This window comes from Toxotes jaculatrix, chromosome 18, assembly GCF_017976425.1.
Source record: "Toxotes jaculatrix isolate fToxJac2 chromosome 18, fToxJac2.pri, whole genome shotgun sequence".
Classification (NCBI taxonomy): Eukaryota; Metazoa; Chordata; class Actinopteri; family Toxotidae; genus Toxotes; species Toxotes jaculatrix.
In genome coordinates, this window is record NC_054411.1 from 10873637 (window position 1) to 10899533 (window position 25897).

Genomic DNA, 25897 nt, shown 5'->3' on the forward strand with positions numbered 1-25897 from the left:
AATAGATACAGTAATAATGAAATATTTATGACCTCCATAGTCACTGCATTTTTCTCTATAGAAAACTCAAACATTAGTATTACGGCTGAAAAATGGAAATAAATCTGCTCTTAGCCGCAACAGTGACACTTGATGACTGAATAACAACCTGAGTGAATCCAATAGTTGTAAAGTTAAAAAAACAACAAAAAAACATCTTTCCTCTTATTGAGATCAATGTGTGTGAAATTACCAGATGCTGTGTCAGTCTGGGACATCTGCTCAGCCTAAAGTAATGTTGCTTACTGCTTAACAGTCAGACAGATTGTGATTTCTGACTGAAGAGCAGCCCCATGTCCACAGCCCCTAAGTGTAGTGGTCTTACGTAATCATAACGTCTGTAATCTAAAGAGCCGATCTGTTCCTCTGGGTTAACGACACACAGACAGGCGTTCGTCTTCTAAGCTGACCTCTCGGACTTACAGTGCATATTGTACAGTTACTTCGTCATCTCTGGCCGCCCCCGGTTTGCAGTGTGTTAACGCGCTGAGCGAGGCTTGACTCTCTAAGCTGTAATCAGCTCTCTGTCCACCTCAGCATTACCATGCAGAGAGATTTGATGTTGTGTAAGCCGCTATAGCAGCCGTGTTAGTGTGCTTGCTCTCCCAGCTGTTGCTGCAGGTTAGAGCTGAGCTGCTGGGAGGGTAATGGCTCGAGACTGGCAGGCTGATGGTGCAAGACGCCACTGAAGTGTGAGATGCTAGTTTGCTAACCAGGCGAGGCGCTTGCTAAATCCATGATGTTTGTGTGTTCTGAAAGTGAGGTGAAGTTTTTTAGTCAAACAAAGCCTGGACTATATAAAAATCAACCATGGGACGATTTTAAATTGTAGGTGACCAAATAAGAAAAATAAGAGTCCTAGGAACTGCACTTGATGCCCAGCAACTGCATCAGGACAGAGGTTGCAACCTTTAAGGGTAAAAAAAAACACAAAAACAAAGAAATGCTCAATCCTCACAGCTGTCAACAGCAGGACGAGGAGAAGGAAGGAACAAGGGATTTGCCATGTTTCAGCTCACCACCTGTCAATGTGTCAAAGTCATGCAGAAACATGCAGAAACTCATCTCTTTTTCATCTGAATCACTGTGATGCTTTGACTCTCTCTTTCTCACTCTCTCCTTCTATACAGGTTGACAGTAGACAGACGACAGCTGACAGGTACTGGCACCAGATGGTAAACCAGCCAGCCACCCTGTTTTTCTACAAAAATAAGTGGAACATCAACAAAATACGAGCGCCCCTGGGGAATAGGGCGTGCTGCAGAGTGTTTGTGTCCACATAACCATGTCATCAGATTTCATATATTTAGTGTAAAGGTGTCTAAGGAAGAGCAGCAGGGAAATACTAGGGAATTTAATGTGGTCAATGATGGCAGCAAGTACAACAGGAAAAGTATATGAGTTTTATGGGTAACTTTTTGTTCGCAGAGGCTGGCAGAGGAGCTAGAATTTGCACAGATAATGTGATGCACTGTCCAAATAATAAGAACTTGTAATAATAAGTTGAGGGAAAAAAATGATTGTTAGATAAAACTAAATCAGTGCCACAGTGTGCCTCCCACCCAAGCCACTGTCTTTTCAGAGCCACACAGCCATATGTGCTGCTGGTTAATTAGCTGAAGCCACCCGCACACATGCACACCTATCCACACATATACACGCACACACAAGCTTCTCAGTGTGCTGTTATCGAGCTCATCTGTTAGAATTTATAATTCAGTTTTGGGACAAGGGAGATGTCCTAATGTCACTTTCTGACCACGTAGAGATAAACCTGTTACTCAGACTTGAACAGAGCCTCTGGTGACAACTCACTCATGGACAAACTGAATCTGAAATACAGATGACCTCATTTGGACAAAGCTGATAGTTAATTACTCAACTGGAAACAGTTCAGGCTGGTTGGTTTTTTGCTGGCAGTTTATTTCTACATTATGCCTTCTGTGTCGATGGAAAGAAAACATTCCCTCTAATTAGTAACTATTAATTCCCATGATCCATAAAGCTAAGCTTTCATTTAATGACAAAAAATAGCTTTATCCTAAGATTTTCTTTCCAGGATGAAACAACAATTTTTTTTTTTTTACACATGTACTTAGACTTATGCATGTGTAAGAAGATGTCCAATCTAAGAAATGAACCTTTGTACTTTCAGTCTAGAGATGTAACGTTGCTACTCAGCTGTCTTTTCCATGCATGTCACTGCTTACGTTCCTCTGCCCGTTTTCTCTGCAATATCCTCATTTTCATAGGAGTCAGTGGCTAATGATGCCTCTCACTCTGCTCATCACACCAATTAAGCCAACAGTGTAGGTTTCACCAGTCAGCGTGTCAACAGGCTGATGACTGCTGCAACGAGGAACAGAGGGATGGAGGGTGGTTGTACTTGGTTAATGTACAGCAGATAAATTATGTTCATGGTAAAGTGAGCTACATACATTAGATCGAGAAGCTGAACGCGTAAGCGCACTTCAAGCTGTGTACAGCACACAGCGGTGGTTGTGATTAAAAGGTGACTTAGTATCAGGCTGAAAAGCAGCGTTTCACCTGTTGTGATGCACCTTTAACCACACCCATCAGTGATGTCACTGTGTACAGACCACAACATGCAGTACACTTCTACATCACTGCAGCAGGTCATGAAATTTAACCATCAAAGCGCAGCAAAACACAAGATGTTCACCTGGAGATAAATTGTTCCTAATTTTTTTTAAGGCCTTTAATAATGAATTACATTCTGTTTTGAACTAACTGCCAGTATACCCTTGTGGCCAATAGGAGATGGTACTACAAGAAAAACTGTGGACTTGTATGTTAGACACAGCTACATGGTGTAGTGTCATTGATTAAATATTAATATTGCTATGAAATTTAGCGCAAACAGCCTATCAGGGACTCCGATTGTGGACAAACACATTAAGATCTCTGCTTATGAGTGAAACTTGTTGTTGTTTTCTGTCCAGCCGCAGCATGAATGATTCACCAACACCTATTCCTCCCCCCCTTCCCTCCCTCCCTCTCACCATCACTCCATCTACACTCCTCCATCTCTGCCCCTCAGCTTCTGAATCAGTGTGGTGTCATGACTCTATGAATCTGGCACGGGGCTCGGACACACACACACACACACACACACACACACACACACACACACACACACACACACACACACACACACACATACACACACACTTTGCCCCTTGGCACTGTGGGTTGAGAGTGACCCTTATGCCAGCCTTGGTGCATGAATGGCGTCATCTGTCCGGCAGATGCTTTGATCCACTCACAGAACGTCATGGAGAAGAGAGAGAGAGATGTTCGCATTAGCATCTGAGTGAAAAGTGCTTGCTCGCTCTCTCCCTCTACCTCCCGCCTCTCTTTCTGTTTCTCATTCAACACATTGTGAGGCGTGGGTGGTAAATAGTGCTGTATTATCAGTCAAGGATCACTCTGGAACCAGTGAATGAAGGTGACTCATCCATAGAGAAACAATATGGGTTTCACAAACAAGTTTACATGAGCATAATAGGCCTAGATCTTTGACCAGATCAAGTTCTTCTCTCTTTTTTTTCCTTTTTGGTGATATTACTTCATTTCAGTGACAGATCTGGTGTGTGACGGTGGAGATTATGCTTTACATGGGTATATTGCTGTTACTCTCCTTGGCAAATCCTCTTTCCAACCATCTGTCTTTTGCCCTGTTCATTAACAACGCTCCTGCAGAGCATTTGCATGTTTCATGTATTTTAAATGGCTTTTTTCTATCTAGTGCCATATTTTTGCTTTACTGGACCTCTGACATTTATTTTTTTTAACATATTTTTAGGAAATTGGTGTGTTGTGGACATTTATTGTGTACAATAAATTTTCCCACACTCAGTACTGCTAACGTTTTTTTTTTTTTTGTCCTGATTCAAGGCTTACTATACACACATTATCTAAACTAAAGAGACCTCTTGGATGAGAGGTGAAATGTCTTCAAGTACCTACAACCAAGTCCACCTGAACTCGATTCAACTCTTCGTGGATAACCATGACCTGGATGACTGAGAATCTTCATGGACAAATCAAGTCTCTTCAGTATTAATGCATTAACCCATTCATCCCATGTGCACCTGTCAAAGCAGCCGAGGTGAAAACGCTAACAAATATGCTTGGGAAAAGGTCAGACTGTCAATCCCAGTAGTCGAATGTGTTGGAAAATCTGTCTGTTGGTTAATCAAAAAATTGACTAAGGGTGCAACGACTGTCCTTAGCCAGACATGAGCAGGTGGTTGAGTGAGCAGTTCATTGAGCCACACCTTAAAAAATGCTGGCTTATATTTTGGGGGCATAAATAAAGATTATCAACATTTAAAGTAAAATAATAATAATAATTGTGACAACAAACTAAGGATGTTTCTTTCCTCAATAAAAGCCAAATCTGTTTTATTACAAAGTGAGAAAGTTCAGCAAACTTGTGGTCTTTAGTTGCAGAACTTTTTCAGGGCTCTCACTATACCTGTGTTGACCAAATGTCCAGTTGATCGTTCACTCATGTCATGAAATTATGTTTTTTAGAAAAACTGTTTCATATATTATAATGACGCAACAATCACTCTACACATGCTTTACAGCACATATCAGATCCATCTGGATGAATCTGATGTGTGTGACGGCATCATAGGAAAGTTGACTGTTCTCACTATACTGTATGGAAAATATTTTAATTGAGAAACGTATGAAAAACTGACCAAATTAAAGGGAAAAAAAGAGCTGCTTGTGTTTGAGCTAGTCCCATATCATTATTTGGAATTCAAAGAGGTCCATCCCCGATGGGCTCCCTATTCACTCTGTGCCAAAGCCAGTCAGTAGATAATGAGCACAAAAACAGGCAGAACACAATTCACAATGGGCACTTGAAGCCAAAAATGCAGGTGTGTATTTGTGTGTGTGAAAGAGAGAGAGAGAGAGAGAGAGAGAGAGAGAGAGAGAGAGAGAGAGAGAGAGAGAGAAAGGAGAGGAAGAGAAAGACGGACAGAAATAGTTGGGCAGGAAGATAGACAGAGCTGAGGAGAAGTATGGTTGAATAACAAAAAGGAAACCCAGGAGCGATAACAAAAATGAACAATGGGTCTCGGAAGGTGAGAGACAAGACTAATGAGTCTTTAAAAAGACAGAAAGATGAAGAGAGGACAATACAGAGCAATCGCTTTGGTAAAAGTTGATAAAACACCACGTATAAACAAAAAGTGCACTCTTGATTGCCTGGTGTGCTACAAAAGCTTCACTAAACTGCATTGATTTCTATCCTTTTTAAACTACTTTAATGACTTCTGATGTCATTTAATGAGGAGAAGCCGGAAATCACAGCGAGGAGGTGCAGAACAAACCGAGTATCGTCATTGCAGTTAATAAAGTGTATCAGACCAAGGAGACTTTAAAAACAGAGATTTTGATGTTCTCGCTCATGTAAACTTGAGAGAATATTGGTGTGGGTGTGCGTCTGCGTCTTAATTGGCTTAGCAAGGGAACATTCATTAGCAGGTCTTTCAGTCTGGCGAGGCTGAAGCGCAAGAATACAGTGTCTAATTGGCTTTTTATGTTTGCAGCTGTACAATGAAGATGCAGAAAGTACTACTGGTGGGACGGTGTGAGGGCTTCTCCTCTGCCTGTGTGTGTGTGTGTGTGCACAGTACGTTAGTAGTATGAAGCTTGTTGCTGTGCTTAACCTCCACCTCTTATCTAACCAAGGACAGAGCTTCGTTGCTGCCCAGAGGGAAGAGGAGATCGAGGTTCAACTGTTACAGCAGGGTCACACGTGCATTCTAAACTGTGCCCCAAGAAACCACAAAGGTCGGACTCCAGCCCTGATAAAACGTCACACCTGATGTGTGGATGCAAACAATTGCAGATACAGCACAACAGAGTAAATGCTTCATGTGTGATATACTGCTGATAGATGGTTGACTTTTACAGGCTGATACAGAAAAATCAATATGGTGATATATTGCACTGCCCCCTCTCATAACAATATTGTTGATAAAACTGTTTAAAGTGTTCAGTCTAAATGAATTTCCCAGCAAGACAATGAGAAAGATCCTATAATTTTTTTTAAATATAATGACTGGACCAAATTTAAATTTAAAAACACTGACAGGACAACCAAACTAAATTACTACACATCCTATAAGATCACTATAAGTCTCATTGACATAAAGCACAGGAGTGACACAACAAATATGTCTGTTGTGCCACCTGTATGGATATAAGTAACAGCCACAAAGATTTGAATCTTATAAGCACCTGAAATCCAAAACTGTGAAACTGAATCACTTAATTGCAACAAAACATTTTAATTTGAAGGCCATCTATCTAAATTTGTTCAGTCTGCATTTGGTGCAGTCTCTTTGAATCTTTTTTTTTTTTTTTTAATTTCTAATCCCAAATCATAAAATTTGTGGTCCAAAACAGTTTTCTCAGTTTCACAATTCCAGTGAAAGCTTCAGAGGCAATCTGCTGTCTCCAACTTTTATTGCCAGTCTGTTTAGCTCGCTGCACATTACACTGTAGCTGTGCACCTACGCACATAGTGAGGGCAGAAGTTTCAGAAACAGCTTTTCTGCTTTTAGCTCAGCCTTTTGGCATTTTTTTCATGTCAGTTTAACATTTGAATGATGCTCATACTGACAAAAAAAGCTCCGCTTCTGCAGTTCTTTAAAACTTTTCTCATCAGTTGGCAAAAGGTCTGTGAAACTTACACCACTTTAAAACAGACACCTTTACAAATAGCATCCTGTCCTGTGTTGTAATATATTCATTCAGTATATCACAAAACTGTTGTTATTGTGTGTATTGTTTTGTATGTTAATGGATGCACCCAGGTCATGTGTGAATTATTAACTTACGTCTGTGTCAGGGCCCTTGTCGGCTCCAGGACAGGAGAAGCTGACGAACTCATGGCAGCGTTTGTGAACCACAAAACAACACACTAAGAGGAGAGAGAGAAAGAGAGAGTGTTACATTAAAAATTTAAGACACAATATTGTGAACTATTTGTTTGTTTCATTTTTACATGTACATGCAAATCTACCAAATCTGCCTCTTAAGGGAAAAATACAAACACACAAGACAGAGATACACGCAAGAATTATGTCCTTCTTCTGTCTAGTGTCTTATGCAAGTTTTCTGACAAATGGAGAAGCTGCATGTAAGTTCTCATCAATCAACTTCAAAATGAGTTTCACAGGCCTCTCCCGTATGGACGCGCAAACAAATGCAAACAGACAAACAGACTCACATGCATGTGTGCGCCCACACTCACACCCACACAAAAAATGTCACTATGTGATCTTGTGTTCTGCTGCCGTCGGCTCTTTACAATCTGCTGGGTTGGTGGCGATTGCATCATTGTCTCCCACTGAACTGGGATCCGCCTCTACCAAAGTGTCACTCGGCGTGACACGGCTGACATGACACCTGATGCTGCTCTCACGTCAGCGACCGTGGCATTTACATTTGGATGCCGCCGCAGATTTGGAGGGAAAAGCAAAAGCGTGGACATCTGTGACAGCTAGAACACAAGCTGACTCTCTCTCTCTCTCTGACTCTCACTCTGTGTTCCCAACTGTTTTTCCCTGCCATTATTTTAAATTCCTTTTTCTTTCTTCTTTTTCATTCTCACACAATCTGTCTGCTTCGCTCATTGTCAAGCTGCCTGCTTTTTCATGTGCACTTTCGTGCTCTCCCACCATCGTATTTGTGTGGTTTTTGTCTCTAACTCTGCCAGCTAAATCGCAGTTGCCAGACAATCTGATGGCCACTGGTTAAACAAGAGAAACGAGTTTACTGAGAAGTCCAAGAAACAGCAGGGGCCTTGACTGTCCATTCAAAAGGCTGTACCGTATCATGTTGCTCAGTCAATTAGGTTTATTTCAGATAGCAAGATATACAGATAGACAGACAGATCTGTATTTTCAGCATACCGACTGTTTCCATCATCAGCCCTAATACTCATACATCATTTCTCTCTGTGTATATGTGTATCAGAGTTGGATATTCCTTTGTGCCGTGCTGAGGCAGTGGCAGCTTACAGTACAAATTCGTCTCTTTGAGTAATAAAGAGGAAACGAGGCAGAGAGAGAGAGAGACAAGGAGAAGAGGGGGGATAAAAAGCTCAGCAAAATAGTAGCCCACACTGATTTATTTGTGCTATGACGTTGTCATGTGTGCCATTTGTCATTTCCATAATGTACAGTATGCAAAAACAGGCTGGGTTCTGTGCACAGGTGTAAATGCAGATGGCGGGAATTTCTAGGACCCAGTCTGTGGGGAATTTTCAGCCACGCTTGCTGCGAGGCTCAGTGTTGGTCTGTTGATTAGTCCACCTGTTTGGTCCAGACGGAAATAGCTCAGCATTTATTACATGGACTTCCATGAAATTTTGTGCAGACATTTTGTGGCTCCCTGAGGATGATTTGTCCCCTAACCTTGGTCTTGATGGATCATACATGTATAGTCATACATGTATAGTCATATAGTAAATCGGGGATTTATCTTATCTGTTGGGTCAAATCCTGGTCATAATAGTTTACATTGACCAGCTACTGGTTCTGGTTGTGTTGGTTGGTTGTGTTCCAATAGTTTAATATATTATGATGTCGTATTTGCACCAAGGAGTTTGTAATAAATAGTTGTTAAAGTCAGAGCAGACTACAGCTGTTATTTAGATGTGTCAGATACATTCAGTATTTCATCAATGTTTCATAATCTGCTGCTGTTCTCACTTTCAGGTTGGATCTGTTACAGCCTCAGCAGCTCACAAAAATGATTACAGATTTATGATTTACAGATGTTGTAAGCTAAAACTATGTAAATTCAGTGAACCCTTACCCAAGCAGCCAGCACAACAAATCTCAGGGTCTGAAGCAAGGGAATGAAACCAGCGATGAAATCATACTTTATTTACTGAAAGTTTCTCTAAAAGGCTGATCTTCTATCTGTGACTGCTGGGTATATTAGCAATTGTTTTGGTATTGACCTCAGAACATTCATTCCCACTTCACATCTACTCCCTACTGGCCCACAAGTCAAACCGTCAGTCCCCCTGTCCCACATGCTGCCCACTCTGCTGTCAGTGACATTAAAACATTTGCTTACATGTAAATGAGGAGTACAAAACACATGAAATCTGCCCTGCCGTGTGTATTTCCATCTTCTGTGCTGTAGCTCTGCAACACACACTTCTACTCAGCAGGATTAACTCAGAGAGCCCCCATCAGGTTTCTCTTTTCCTCTCCACAGCCTAGCGTATGTGAATCACGGGTGTAATGACGTTCGTACTACTTTCTCTTCCTCCATCCATCAGTGCTGCTCACACCCTCAGTCACACACCCACTCGTCCATTGGCGCGTATGTTTAGTGCTGATCTCAGACCAGTATGAGTTTCTGTTGGTGCTGCATTGTGGAGCTAAGCAGACTTCACACTGATCTCAGTTCAGAGGTGAAGAAGGGCTGCTAATCTATGTATAGTGGAAAGGATCAGTTGTGTGTGTGTGTATGCGAGTGTGTCAGGCAAGCTTACCCAGACTTACACAAGACACAGTGTTTCACTGTGACTGTAATCCTTGGCGTTGACTTTCACACACACACACACACACACACACACACACACACAGTGATACGCACATTAATCTAAAAGCTGTCTTAAGGAAGAAGGAGCCAATGTGCTGCAATGGCTGAAACACAGAGGCACTCTGGGAGTAACATGCACCCCACCAATCAGGATGAGAGCTCTGACGACACCTCATGCACCTTACATCTACATCTGCTCGGCATTGGCTGAATCAACAAAAATGTGAATTTCTCATGACAAAAAAAGTAGAAATACATACAAATAGACCTGAAAGAGAACTTAATTAAGAGGCCTTTTTTTTTTTTTTTTGAGATTTTAATACCACTGTAATAAATCTTTTGTATGACTCAAGCGCAGGGATCTGACTGAGAAACTCAATTGTAAAAAGTGTCATTGTCTCCAGATGGTTTAGTCCTCTCGGGGGGAGCTGTGTGAAGCAGCAGGAGCAGAGGTGACACAGTGACATACTGTATCGTCAGGGATATTATGATTAATTACTATGGGCTTTGTTTCACCAGGCTAATTGCATAAGCACATAGATAAGGGGCTTTGGTATTACAAAGCAGCTTACACAACACAAACGCTTTCTTGCGAGTGTGTGTGTGTGTGTGTGTGCAGACGGTTGAAAGCGCATTACACACTACGTTTGTACGCATAATTTGAGTGTCTGCCTCCATAGGTGGGCATTTTGAGGCAGGTTTTCACACATACGATATGGTGGCATTCTTACACCTCTCCATCCACATCTGTATCTCCCCACCACTGATCCTTTAAAGTGTGGATTTAGCCCTGGTTAATCTGGTGAAATTGGTTGTCTATTGAACCACTGTTAATAGAATTATGCTGTGCTGTTGCCCAGAAGAAAAGGCTTGCAGTGGAGATAAGGGAGAGAGGGCAGGACACCTGTAGCGCCGGACCAGCTCAATACCCTCCAGACACATTCAATTGATCCGGGCCCCCAGAGTGCATCCGAACACAAAGGGAACTGAGGCTTTGATCTGAGATCCACAGGAGGAAAAGAGGGAAGAGTGCGAGAGAACGGATGAATAGGCGGAGAGGGAGGGAATAAATCCACGGGGGTCTAGGGTTCCTACGACTGTAGAGATGGATGTTCCAAAGGGAATCAGAAATGTCTTTATCTCCTCAAACAACTATTGTGCTCTCGCATCTACATACTTTTTAGTGCCACAATATTGTTGAGGTGAGGTTAGGTGACAGTTTTGTTTGAAGGGAAATAACACAAATAGTCTGGAAATTATGCATAAATTATTCATCGCACCTCTCTTTTTGCCATTATATAAACGCAGACAAAGACGAAGTTGCTCGCAACCTAACAGCTCATCATGTAAAATGCTGTGTTACCGCCTTATTATGGGTCTGTGGTCTTTCCGCAAATTGTAATTTCAGGCAAAAAATGACAGAGGTGGAGAGGAGAAGAGAGGAGAGGAGAGAGAGGAGAGGAGAGGAGAGGAGAGGGAGGAGTATTGTCCTCTCCTGGTTATTTTTAGGCTCGATTCTGGCCAGGGCTGGAACAGCATGTACAGAACCCCACCGAGGTGGAGAAGAAAAGGGAAGACATTTCCTCTACACCTGGCCAACGGACACTATAAATACACAGGCGGCGGTGCACTGATACACACATCCATGCGCAAACACACTGACATATCACAGGCCAGCGTGCATATGAGAGAACAGTGAATGATGAATGAAAAGCTATTCCTGTCACAAGCCTGTGTGAGTGCTGAATGAGAGAGAGGTGGAAAAAGCTGAAACATAGCCATAGAAAGAATCAAACAACAGGCCAATGGGAAGTGCTGTAGCCTACATACAGCGGAGAGAGGCACCCCTGGCCTGTGTCAAGTTCTCGTCAAATTTTGATAGAGTTCAAAGGTCAAAGAGAAACTAAATCCGTCTGTTGTTTACCGTCCAGATCATTTCCATTAGCCTTCTGCTCTCAAACTGAGACACACACGATTTAATCTGGACTTAAAACAGCAAATTAGTCCTGGCCATAAGCCACATTTAGTGCTGACTGAACAACCTTTAGGGAAATACAAATTGTTTTACAAACAAAAAGCAGCACATTTCATTTCTGTACACCACTTGTTTATGTCCATACTGTGAGCAGATATGATATTTGTGTGTATAAAAACGTATCAGTCCACACCATCCATGTCAGTATGACCACAGAGGCATAAACAATATTTCATACATATTTTATATCTCTTCCAGAAGTTTCTAACTTCAGTAGCATGACCTATGAACTCCTGCCACTGCAGAGAGTGACAGATCTGAGATTCCCAGAGCCCCAGGTCACGTGACCCATAACCACCAGCTCTCTCTTGAGACTGCCAGAGATGGATGGCCAGTAACCACAGATGGCCTGACACACTGACAGTGAAGACAGTCAGAGAGGCCCAGCGGTGAATAAGCCTGCATTTCTTTAAGCATAATCTTTCAGGGTCATTTACATGCTTCTCCAATATTACTTACTTACTTACTTACTTACTTACTGTCTACGGGTGCATAGAATTTACATTGGTTGATGAAATCTTCATGTTTCCATTATCTCCATTACAATAAAATACATAATAATATCTTAGATAATTTCAGAATATAGGTCGATATTGTGTTAAATACACTCTAAGTTTTTTGGTAAAGGTGGTGCAGAATGTGAAGCAAGGCAGGTCACTTTCAAATTCCCATTGCAGGAAAATCCCTATCCAAGTCACATCAGATCCATTCACAGTTACAAAGTGTTGCAACGCTGTAGCAGACCAAATTGCCTCAGTATATCACAATATAAGTCTCTGTCCTTTTTCCACCACCCTTGGGAAATGTATATGGGATATATACCGGCAAGCAGAGTTTACCTGCAGAGGGAGGAAACAAACAGAGCCACAGCTACAACAAAGGCATGGAAACTCAATTTCAGCACATACATTCAATTACGCATGGTGTAGGCACATAAAGGACAAAGACATACCATACACCCACACAGAATTAACTGTGAAAATATGACCTTGAAAGCAACAATAAAGCTGTTCACAAAGACCACTGATGGACTAAATTATTTAAAAAAAAGAGGAAAGAGAATAAGAGATGGGAATGACAGAGAAAATAGGGCGAAGATGAAGAGATAGGAAGAAATAAGACATGATGAGAACAGAAAAGGGCAGAATTCTCTTCCTCTTTGTGTCTCTTTAAGGGCAGCACACAAAATTAGTAAAACTTCCTAAGAATTCTGTTTGTATCTAGCAATTATCTCCATCACCATAATATCCTGCTATGTGAATATGCATGAGTTTGTGCGTATTTGATTGTTTATATACTGTATGTGCATATGTAAGGAATTATGCAATTTCTGCATGGGAGCAGGGAATTGCAGAGAACAGAGAGAAGAACACCTCGGGGGAGATTCAGCGCAGTAGGGATGCTGCTCAGTTTTTAACAAAGCAAAACAAAACAATGATGGAAAACTCTACTGATGTACTGTGTGTTCATATACAGTTACAGAGCAGAAAATACCTCATAGCATCTGATAGGATGATAGAAAGTGAGTTAAAGGTGAATTAAGCTGTGTCAGTTTGCATCACGGGGCTTACATGTTGTCAAAAACCCCACCCCCTCAGTCTCCTCCTACACAGCGCTGCAGGTTGGAAGGTGATGGCAGCTTTCACCTTGGCTCCCTGTCTTCTGAGATCTGTGTTTGATTATGTATGTCTGGATAGTTTGTTACGGCAGACACAGACAACAGAGGTGATGCTGTTTTTTTCTTTCTTTTTTTTGCATGTTGTTTGTATTTCTCTCTGTCTCACCACAGAAACAACACACAGCTACACACAAGGCCTGTAAAAACTCTAATACACATCAGGATTGTGCAAAATATGCTAACAGAATGGCTTTATGGATGGCAATGTAGGTCGGATGTTTCAGCCTGAATCACTGTGGTTCAGTTGAAAATATTTCAGTGGCTATTAAAATTGATTGCCATGAACTTTGTGCGGACCTTCGTGGTCCCACGAGGATGAAGTGTAATAACTCTTTTTCACCAGGTCCAAATTTTATTTTATCCAATAATTTTATTTATGAACAAATTCCTGCAAAGCCTTGCTTATATAATAATAAGTCTCCAAACTTTCAGCTTCATGTTTAGCTGCCTTACATTTCTTACATTAAATATGCAGAAAAATGGGCATATATGCATGTCAGTCAGGCGCATATATGAATACAATCATTATCGGTAATGATGCACACGGACACACATGGATGTACACATTCAGGCCGTACCCACACAAATGCACACGCACTCTTTGCAGCACTAATAGTGTTTGTATTAAGAAATAGCCACAGGGGGACTGGATCAATTATTCCAAACTACAGGTGGGAGTGTTTGGCTGCCAGACATCTCTGAGTCACACAGGGGAAATAGTGATACTGTCTCATGAATTAAATATGACTCCGAACATAGACGCAGACACACACACAAATACACAAGCTTAAGCACATACGTCCATATGTGTGGATACACGTTTATGCTTTTGAGCACACAATTTCTGTCGTGTATTTGTACCCACAGTCACATGCTTATAAATGCACACAGGTCATCATTTTTAACATGCAGACATACAAACATACACATTTAAACACATGCATTCACTGCTTTTGATTTATCACTGGCAGACAAGCAGCAAGTGCACACACAGTGTACACTTGCTACATCTGGTTCTCTTGTCTCTTCATCTTTTCAGTTACACACCCAGACACACACATAAACACGCATACACACACACACACACACACACGTCCAGCCAGTGATGTATCACCTGCAGTGGTCTGGCTCAGAGCCCCCTGTGTCCGTGTATCAGGTATCACAGTGGTAGCAATGTACTGAGTCTGGCTAGCTGTGGTCCAAACAGAGGCAGCACACAGACGGGACCAAATGAGGCTGTAAAAAGGACTGACTATCAATGGAAGGTGTGAGCGAGTGCACACATTTAAAAAAGCAAAGCACAAACCTGAACATGCGTACACGCACAAACACAGTCAGTCGCCAGAGGTAATGGCTTTCTTTACCATGACTCTGGCTTCTTTGTGCACGTCCTACACACAGAGAGTGGTCAGGCAAAAGGCAAAGGTCACGGCCAAGTCCAAGTCTGATGCCGGGGGACAGGCTGATACCACACATCAACATCAGAGCATCTTCCACTCCTGCGGCACTGCATGTCCTAGACTAATTTGTTTGGGACCAGTGAAGTCAAGGCTAAATTTGTCTCAGGACATTTTGAAACATAAATAACGCACTTTTTTTTTACCCCCCCTTTTTTCTCATTTCAGTCAGTTTCAATAAATTCTCTCACAGGTCTTGCTTTTCATCTTTTCTCAGTCTCTCCTCTTTCACTTTTGCGCTCAGATACAGAAAGAAAGAGAAGCCAAAAAGAAATGTTCTATAAAACCGTGACCTTGATCAAAGCACACTTCGGTGGTAGAAAAAAATGTTTTAATACAAAAACATGCTTTAAATATCACACAATTATGAAGCAGTGTTGTCAAAGGCACATTCTTGACACTATTCAGTAAAACCCATTTACAAACGTTATATAACACTGTGAATTATATAAGATAAAAACTACTGAGTTCTATTCTCCACTACTGCCCATAGGTTATCTGAAGCTACAGGCAGACATGCTACTAAAAGACTATAATGTCAGCTTCTGATACAATATGGCAGCTAACTGTGATTGTACACTTGCCACTAAAAAGTGCAGACTTTGATGTTGTGTCTTGACTTTCGTCTGGCCTTGTACTGTTCCTTGTACTCTCTTCACATCAAAGCATCGAGCAGAGATGCCTTTTACTTCTTCTACAATCCTGAATCACTTTTTTGCATTTATTCCCACAGCAGCTACATGCTGATGAGCTTCACAAACTTTGATGCGCAAAATTCACACTTCTGGGGCTTTTCTTTGCATCAGACTGAAATGGTTTTGTTGTCATGAATCTTTGTTACAACTGATCTTACAATAAGCTCCTGAAAACTTGGCTCAAAATTGTTGGTACAGAGAAAAACGTTTCTGTGTACCATTAAAGCCCCACTGCAGATTTTTAAAGAAGCAATAACACATTCTTTCTCCTTCAAATGAAAAATTGATTTTGCTAACAATGAAAAAAGCACAGTTTTCCTATTCAGCACTCTCAGAGGTTTTGATGGAGCAGCCTAACTTCATCTCGTATGACCAATAGCTTCTAATGGCTAAAGTTAGACTTTATTAACTGACATTACTGCATCAGTGAGGTGACTTTAATACTCTACCTGTGTTAGTGTGCTGGAAAATGAAGCCACATTTAATGCACTATTAACCTGCAACTGCAACTTGGGGCCCCAGCAGGCCAGCGGGTTCAAAACCCAGAACATTCTTGCCGTGAAGCAAAAGTGCTAACCACTGCACCACCATGCATCACCCCCTTTCAAAATGCTGTATCACCTTTTTCCAACTACACTCTGTCCACTTCAAACCACAGACAACGCGGCACAAACAGAAATGCCTCGTGAAATAACACACACAAAAAAAAAAACAGGTTCAAAATCTGGCTGAAATTTGTGTCTTCAGTTTGGATCCCATCGCTCATAATAAGTCAGTGAAAATATTTTTAAGGGCCTTAAGTGTTTCTGTTAGCATGGCTAGCCCAAACCAAGAACCTAAAACTGTCACAAGAGCAAAGAAACAATGGCAGGATTTCAGAATCCTCTGACAACTGACATGAAAGAGCAAACTTTAGACTAAAAGGGTCACTTTGGTTCACTCTCATTATAACTGCTCAGTTGTTTCAGTGTGTATATCATAGTAGAGTTCTTTTCAGATGGAACTAAAATAATAGATTAGGTCAGATTAAAGCCTTGTTTCATATTCATTCTGAACTTCAACATGAATATTACAACTGGTAGCACTAAAAAATATCAAAGATCCTCTGCTGATCAGAGACTACTGCAGCAGATTTGATGCATGAGTCAGATGTACAAACATGACACCTGAATCAAATATGTTTTGCAAGTAGCAAAATGGCAAAAGACTTCAGATTTAATAACAACTTCACCTGACAATTTTTTTCCAGCGGTGCCTTATTTGAGTTGCATGAATCATAGTGAATTTATGTATGAATCATATTTCTAACCCTGTGAAGGGAGACTCACACGTCTAACTCGTGTCAGATGAACAAACATGGTGCCTAAATTAAGATGAATCATTGCAGCCTTTTGCGAGCATGAAACACCAGGTAGTAACTCGTGAAATAACAACACTGACAAATTAATCTTACAGTATTATAGCTGCTGTACACACACAGGTAATGTAGCTCACGGTTAAAGATAGAAGACATAGTGGAGACACTGCTGATTTTCTATTAGGAATCTGAGATTGGTATATTAAAGCATAAAATCAGATAAGACAGCAGTTTGACAATAACAGTGAAGAAAAGAGCAGGCAAGATAAATAATATATAGGAAGAGGGTGACAGGAATGCTAAGGAAGGAAAGGAAAATGTACAAATGTAAAAATTATGAAAGATGGCAAGGGGAAATAAAGTAGAATTCAACTGACTCTGAGTTTGTATAATCTGATTGTCAGTCAGTAGGCAGAGTACAGCACAGAGTAGTTAGACATTTCCATCTTCTCATTTTGCTGAGCTGATGAGCTGATCCTGGGTCAACTGGGGCCAGTTTACTGCAAAGCAGCCAAGTAGACAAGAGCAGACAGGACAACTGCCACGATGAAGCCTGCTCTCTGCCATAACCACACAAATACACACAAAAACTCACACACACACACAAGCACACACACACAAAAAGAAAGAGAGAAAGAGATACATGCACATGCTGTATGCACACATCCACACACAAACACATGCCCTCATCCAGATGCAAATGTGCAGATGCTGGGAGAAAACTCACAGACGGACACTTACACATGCAGACACACCCTTTCTCAAAGATGCAGAGACCTGAAAACACACACAAGCGTGCACACTCACACACAGACTGGCACAGCCTCTCATTCTCTGTCCCTCTCTTAAGCCATCCAGAAATGTATTTTTGTAGCACAAAAACTGCAGAGCCCCAGAGAAACACAGTCATGCTGCATTGAGGTCAAGAGGCTTGAGCCAGAAAACCTTGCCATTGTAAGTCGCGAAGCAGTCAGTAAACTGTAGTGTTGCTTCAGCACCTTTATTGCTAAATAGTGGTACTCAGCTGAGAAAGGGAACATGACTCTTCTCATCACTAGGCGTCTCGATGCTTGGCTAATTGGCCTAGTTAATCCACACGCCTGCATCCAAGCCTGTGTAGAGCGATTAGTCAGGCTGTCGAGTGCATGGCACGTACCATTTGGAGCTGAATAAGGGAGAAAAAAACGAAAGGCAGCAGCTGTGGCGAAATGGCATTCTGTGCTTTCTGCAAGATGGTCTCAATTAGCACCTGCTACCTCCCATGCCACCCATGATTTCTTATTCTTTCCTCTTTGACTTTTTTTTTTCTGTTCAGTTTATACAACAATGATCTGACGTTTTCAGCCCTGCTACAGAGAGGCCTTACGAACAGGCAGTGTCAGCTAGGTCAGTCATACTTTATTACTGCTAGAAGGGTTTTTTGACACTTTTTAGTTTGTTTGCGTAGCCATGCATAACAAAATACATGCATATACACCCATCCATAAAACCTCTGGTCCACATGAGTGATTGATGATGTGTTTCTAAATTAGTGAAAGGCAGAAGTCACGAAGAAACTTCAAAGGGAGACAAAGCAATCTATACCTACTGCATACACTGACTAATGTTTACTATGTACACGATCTATCTCTGTCATGCGCGTATGAGATTGCAAAAATTTACTAGTTAACATTAAAGACATAGTACAGCTATGCCTTCTGGGATTGCTAATAGTTTTGCAGGTATTTAGACATAAACCTAAGTACTTGAAAAATTGGACCATCACCAATCTGGACCAGAATGGTGGACCAACTGACACTGAAATTCTGACACTGCCATCTCTATAGCCATGCTGCTAGCACGGCCAAGATGTAGAGAACTCTCTTAGCTTTAGGGACAAAGATTTACATAATTGTATCAGCATAAGTTTTAGGGCAAGGTTGCAGGCTACAAGGACCTCATCAGTGCATATATGTCACTCAGAGCCTGACATAATAAATGCACGCTTCATAGACAGAAGGACAGTAGTTTCAATTGGTTCTTTGGAGCCATAGCAAAACTTCCCAGCCAGTAATCACAAAAATAAGCTTTACCTAAACAAAGCATGAACTGGAACCAAATAAGAGACAATAAAACCCTCTAGAGAATGTATGATAAGTGGTTTTGAGCCTCGCACCCTTCTCTTCATTTTAACTACTCTCTACAGTGGGTTGATTTAGCTGGCCCTTTGAATACGTGTGTGGTTAACCTCACTTTCAGATACAATTACGCCCACCTCTCTCTCTCCTCTGTCTGCCACTGTGTTTCTTACCAGCTCTCTGTTGCTCCACATGAAGAGCTGCTCTTACAGATGGAGGCCTAATTTTTCACTCAACAGCTTCCACCGCCACACTGTTCCAGCGGGATCTGCTCTGTCCATGCAGACGGCTGGGTTCAAAGAGCTGTTGACATAGTCTGAACTGACTTGTCAAGGCTACCGTGTCTGCCTGACATTCAGTTTGCATTACAGAGCCTGCAAGGGTGCCGCAGTGATAATGTGCTTTTGTAATATCTGCTAGATGGAAAGCGTGTGAAAGACATAGCAGCCGTTCACCACATAGTTGAGTGTGTGTGTACAGTATGTGAGTAGGTGTGAGCAGTCCTGGTGTCTCTTGCCATATGGGGTGTGGTTGATGTATGGCTTACTATTCTTGCTCTGCAAAAAGATATATTGGTCCTTTTTCACCAGCAACAGCAACAGCGACTGCAGAATCTGTTAATACACAAAACATGTGCATATACATGGGCAAGACCATGACAACCAAGACAATTACCTCTTTGTTTAGGAATACGTTTCAAACTCTACAACTCTATGCAGCAAGGAAGAGCATTATTTGGATGACACATGCATCAAACTATGCTTGTTGTCGCTTGCTGTTTTTGTAATCTTTTGTAATAATGTGTGTGACAGCACCAGATATACATTTATTGGTACAGCTGTTGTTACCTTGGTGGTTGTTGTAAAATAAAACCTTATTTTCCTAGTGAAAATCTGTCCAGTATTTGATACCTTGCACATCGATGAAAAGTACATCGTGAAAGGAGACTGATGACAGGCCATATTAATATCAACAACACAACAACATAGGTCAACACAGACTATGGCAGTAAACTGAGCTTCACCTCCTCTTTCAGAAGGCACGGCAACAAGAGTCCTCATCATCTTAACGGCACGTAACAACTGAGTGCTGTTCATTCAGCATTAGCATTTCCTCCCTCTGGCTTGAATACTAAACGAGCAGGGAGATTTCTTGGGCAGTCCTTTTAACATTTTGCAAATTCATCATGTTTGTATTTTCTCGTTCTAGATACAAAGTGAAAAAAAATATGGAGCAGTCATTGTCGACTGGAAAAAAAAAAGATGTGTTACATTAATGTTTGAAGAAAACCTAAACATATTAGAAGTGAGTGTTGGCTTTTTTAGTCATTAGTTATTCCCAAGCTTTAATTCAACTACTAGCCAAGTTTTGCTGGCCATACTCCTGTTTTCATAAAATCATTAAAATCCTCAATCTACACTGTTGCCACAATGCTGGCACTCAAATATAACAGTTGGTAAGAAACAATGCAACCCCCTCAAACCCACACATATCCTTCTTATACTTAAGGACAGTGAAGATAACAGTTTTTATAATTAAATGTTTTAATTCATTTAGTTATAAATAAGACTAATTGATAGATTTTTGACTGTATTTCAGTCCAATCAAGCATTATTTTGGCTTTCATTCAGTATTCCGTTTCTCTTTTTGTGGTGTTTAATAATGTGGAGAGGCTGTTTACAAGAAAGACATAAGAGTTAAAAAAGGGAAGTTATAATATTGCCAATAGAGACACAAACTCTTGCACACAAACAAAAGAGAGAGCACAAAATCTAAGAAATGCTCTCCCTTGTAATTTCATCAGTGGCACCCCTGAGACGATAAACGCAGATCAAAAGGATAAAATTCCTTCCATTCTGCCAAACAGATGCCAAAAAAAACATGGTAGCAAAGCACTGATTCTCCCCTGTGGTGCCTGTTGCTATATTTGCCCTGAGCGGAGCAAGGAGGCTGGGAAAGACGAGGAGGAGACACAACCACGACACCTTCAATTAGAGACTCGGACTTGACAGCCTCCGTCTCCTGTCCTCCCTCCCCTCCTCTCCTCACTTGCCCCAGCAGAAAGCACGAGGTGAGGATACTGCAGATGGAGTTTTAGTTCATGTGCACAAATATGCATACATGCAATTAAGAGAAACAGATAATAATGGAGGGAGAGGTTTGCATATGATGCGATCAGAGAAGCGGCTGCATCTGCAGTAACTCCTGCTTTGACGCAAGCTTTTAACAATGTGTGAAAGAGCGTTCATACTATCCAGCAGCTCCTAGCACATTAACAGCCTGTCAGAACACAGGCATGTGATATCATACATAACTATTGCTCATACAAGTCTCCATTATTAAAGATGAGTGAAAAATATTAACAATGTCATGAACAAGACAGCTGAAGAAGAACCAAGAACACATTTTGTTTGTAGGGTGTTTTCCCTATAGATTGAAAGAGAGAGTGCAATACCTAACTGGGTTTTTAGGTTTTATTTAGCTTCTGTGAGTAATAATGAGCAGAAAAAGACATAAGATTAAGGTTTTCCAACTTCGTATCAGTTCAGCTAAGAGCCTTAAAACCTTTTTTCCTCAAGCCCACAGTTTCACAACTGCTCTCTGCCTTTGTAAGAAACACACTATGCTCATTTAAATTTCCACACACTATCTGTGCAGTGTTTACTCTAACCTTATATGTAGGATATATATATACAAATTTGCGTATTTTAATTTGTTTACGGCATGGAATCTGTTTCTGGTGGTAAATATGTAGACAGATGGACAGTCAGGTAAAAAGGGAGCGAGGTGTGAGGATGACTAAGAGCCACGCTGCAGTCTCTTACTGGGTGACCCTCAAACTGCACAACACACTCACATACACACACGCATGCTTACAGCACCACAGGAGCAGGAAGAGGGAACACACGCTTCAGAAAACTGGCACACACATTTTCTAACCCTCTGCCTCTCGCTCACACTCCCTGTCCCCCTGCATCTTTGTCCTTGCACAGAAATAGCAGAAATGTTACAGTGAGGCTGGGGAAGTCCCATGTGTCCATCTTAGCCACACTCTCCCTGCTTTTCTTCTATTACATGTCGTTTAAATACATTTTTCTGCACCTTTCTCATCTCTTATTTCAGGATGGCTTTACTTTTCAGACTACAGTTTAAGTATTTTGCTGACATCTTTTCCTATTGTGTCTATAATGAGAATATTAATAAACACAACAGTTGCTTAATCCATTTGTTGATCGACAAAAAAAAAAAAAAAATCAGCAATCATTTGAATAATCATTTTAGTTGATTGTTTAGCAAAAATGCCTCATATTTTCTAGTTCCAGCTCACATGTAAGCATTTTATACTGTTCTTGTCAAATGTAATAGTAACCTTTGGGTTTTTGAACTGTTGGTTGAATAAAACAGGCAATTTAAATACACCACCAAGGACTGCTGTAAATTACAACCGGCTTTTTAAAAAATTTATTTTACAGTTTTTCTCATGATTAGTCCAACAAAAAAGTTGGACTAATCAATGGAGATAATCTATAATTGCAGCCCTCAAAAACAACGATCATGGAGAAGGAAAACTGCTACATCCAGTGATTCCTACCTTGGTTTAAATATTGAACAAATGTACTATGGTTCTTGCAACAGTCTGCTCAGCACTGAAGAATACGCATGATCACATGATATTATGGTCATTGATTTTCATCCTGCAATGACCTTTTCCAGGATAGACAACACAGATTATTGTAACCTTTAGTAAAAAGGCAATGTGAGTCCTCTCACAGAGAAGAGCAACAAAGAAAAACTAGATTCCATCATATTTTTTGTTCTTTTTTCTTGAACCCTAAAGCACCATATCTGAGGAAACTCCAGTCTCACGCTCTTTGCTGGGTATATAAGAGACATACCCAGCAAAGTCAAAATCCTCCTGAGTGCACATTGTGCTCACCTTATGTGGGTCAAGACTGATATCTCTGACTTAAACCGTTCCCAAAATAGCCGTGGGTGTAATCACCACTGAATTCATTAAGCACAGCTGGAGTGGTGAGACACATAGAGGTGAGCACTCCTGCTCTAAATTCCCATGAGAGGAGTCTTTCCATCCAAAGGAGACAGTGAAAGTAGACATCGAAAGTGCTGCAAGCTCCTCACACAAATACACACTTTGTTAATCCATTCAGCTTGAGTTTGAGACTCAAAGTCTCAAAGTGATACTAAGCATATGGTATGTTGTCATGGCAACAGATGGTTTAGGCAGATAAAAGGTATAGACCAGTGATGGGGTTACATGGCTGATGCTTGAATGTAGGTCTTCTGTTATGTGCTGATGGTGTCTTTTATATAAATCACCAGTGCACCATCTATTATGGATGAAGGTTCAACATGCTGCCATCTTTTGCTGAGATAAAGCAAAGGCTATAGCTTCTCTCTAAAAAAAAAAAAAAACCTCGCTGCACAGTTTTCACTACGAGCTTGCACTTTGTCAGTCTGTACCTGGGTCAAATAATCCAAGACGAGTGCAAAGGCAGACTGTTAGGCATGAGCATAAACCAATCTACCCAAAAAAATTAATTATACAAAAACATGCTGACACCATACTGGGATGAAAAAGTCATTTTGTGACAGATGCTCTAACAGTGTGGTAGAAAGTTATCAGCATATTTGTGGCAATACTCAGAGCCAGCTGTTTATTGCATCTTGTCAGGAATCTCTTCTGTCTCTCCTCTTGGTGCCATTTTTGGAAAGCACAAAGATTAAATCAGAGTGCTGTGACTGCTCCTGTCACTCTTTGTTGTTGTTCATGCACATGGCACAGACAAATGCAGCCACAAGTTGTTTTTTTCAGAATAATATCACAAAAATACCCTTCTAGTATCTCCATCACTCTCTCTCCACTAAGATTTCTTCCTCTGAGCCCTCTCCAACTGCTCTTTTGCCTTTGTTTGTTAAAACAGAGATTATGAGGGAACAGCGTGTGTCATCTTATTACGCTGCATTGTGTCTCAGCAAAAACACACAGGCAGCTCCCTGACAATTAACTACCCACTCTCTGCTGAGTAATGCCGCAGAGCCTCCAAAAAGACCCCTTTTTAATGTCACCAGATGACATTGTGTTATGCAAGCAAAACATTTTGACATGATCTGCTGAGACAGTCTGTTAAAATGAAAATATTGCACTTGTGGCGGTCACTGCTGCACTGAAAACGGGGGCAGAGTCTGTCGTGAATTGGATATGAAATGGTCTCCTCCCTGTTTTTGTGCTTAAGGGTGCGATCGCCAAGTGCTGTTGGTCTGGGATCTCAGATTTTTTTTTTCTGTCGATCAACTTCATTCATATCTTGATTTACACTGTCTTATAATGTTCCACCCAGACAGGCTCACAAATGCATTGTCACAGCGATGCATTTATTTGTGTAAATGGAAGCTGAGAAAGGTGATGCCAAGCTCCCATGTTGAATCATCATTTAAAGCTTATTTGGAAACAAGGGGTGTTTTGTGTTATGGGTTTTTTAAAGGGAAGTGCTCGCCGGGGGTATACTAGTTGGCAGAGATTTGGCACATCACAAGCAGAGCGAGGGCCAACCACCGTTACCATGGTAACCTTGGCACACCATGCTGGCATATCAGGAAAGAAATTACAGTAGCTATTGGAGATGAGTTAAAAATGTATAGACAACTTATGCTGTTAGTCCAAGTGATTTGTGACATTTACGGCAGAAGACAGACAATGAAGCAAAACTACCAGAAAAGTGTCCAAAGACGGATTCATAAACTACTATCAGCAGAATTTACTACCTAACTTCCAAAAATAACACTAGATTCAAATTGCAGCTGCTTCACATTAAAAGTGATCCACTTGCATGCTCGAGGTGGCTTTTACTCTGAAGCACTCATAGGAAACGGAATGTGTTTGTCTACATGTGCCTACAAAATAAGACAAAAATTATTTACAGCCTTTTGCGGTGGGCAACTAGTCTGTGTAACATTTACCATGTGTTTATGCTTTAACACAGGCTACCTCTAAATCCAACAATATAAATCATCACTTGCAGATTTCCGTTCATCCTCTGTCCCAGTCCTCTCTCCTCCTCATCAGCCCCTCTTCACAGTGAGGAGTTATAAATGAGAGCTCTTTGTCTAGCACCCAGACTGTGGCAATCCCCTTATGTTGACACATAAGAAGGTCTTGTGTAGCTCTGTCTTTAGGGGTGCTAAATGGCACACAGATCTAAATGCCTTTTGGGCACGGGCTGTTAAGGTTGCACAATTCAATTTGACAAGCCCCCAGTGCAGACAAAGAACAACGAGAGTCAATATTTCTTGACAGTGTGTGACTTTGGCGGCCTTTGAAGCACACAGACAGGGCTGAGAAATTACTGAAATTGAAAACAGACTCAGTATTCAGTAATCTACATTGAACAGAACAGTACAGAGAGCAGATTCTGTTAAAAGAGCATTGACAATTTCTAAAATGTCTTAATAGAAACCATTGCACTCTGTGATTGCTAAATACTTCTAATACTATTTGGCTGAATATGAAATACTCGCTGCAGTGGCATGATCAACAGAAAAAGGACTAAGGGGCTGCAATCACCAACAGTGGATGCTCTCTGATAACATAAAACACACATCAAAACTGCCCAGAAGAGCTGTTACCATGATAACAAAATGGAAATGGCCCACTTTGTTGATACAGTAGTCTTGAGTGAGGAGTGGAGAGAAAGAGAGACAGAGAGAATGAGAGAGAAGGAGGAAGGGGGGGGCAACAGAGAGACCCAACCCTCAATAGTAAAAAAGGGGCATTTTGAATGTGGAGCAGAGACAAGCAGAGGCAGAGATACACATAATTATCCCAACCAGCTAAGCCTCCAATCTTGGTGTAATTAATGCCATTCAGCTGGGAGAGGGTTTAAAAATT

General features: G+C 41.1%; 1 protein-coding gene across 3 annotated transcripts in view; it reads right to left on the minus strand.

The window, feature by feature from the left end:
* The window catches only part of prkcab (protein kinase C, alpha, b), an 83870-nt gene that overhangs the window by 50072 nt on the left and 7901 nt on the right, over positions 1 to 25897 (minus strand). For all 3 annotated transcript variants that reach the window (XM_041062097.1, XM_041062096.1, XM_041062095.1), the window contains exon 3: positions 6927 to 7009. In XM_041062097.1, the coding sequence (XP_040918031.1) occupies positions 6927 to 7009 (83 nt within the window). The remainder of the gene's footprint in view (positions 1 to 6926; positions 7010 to 25897) is intronic.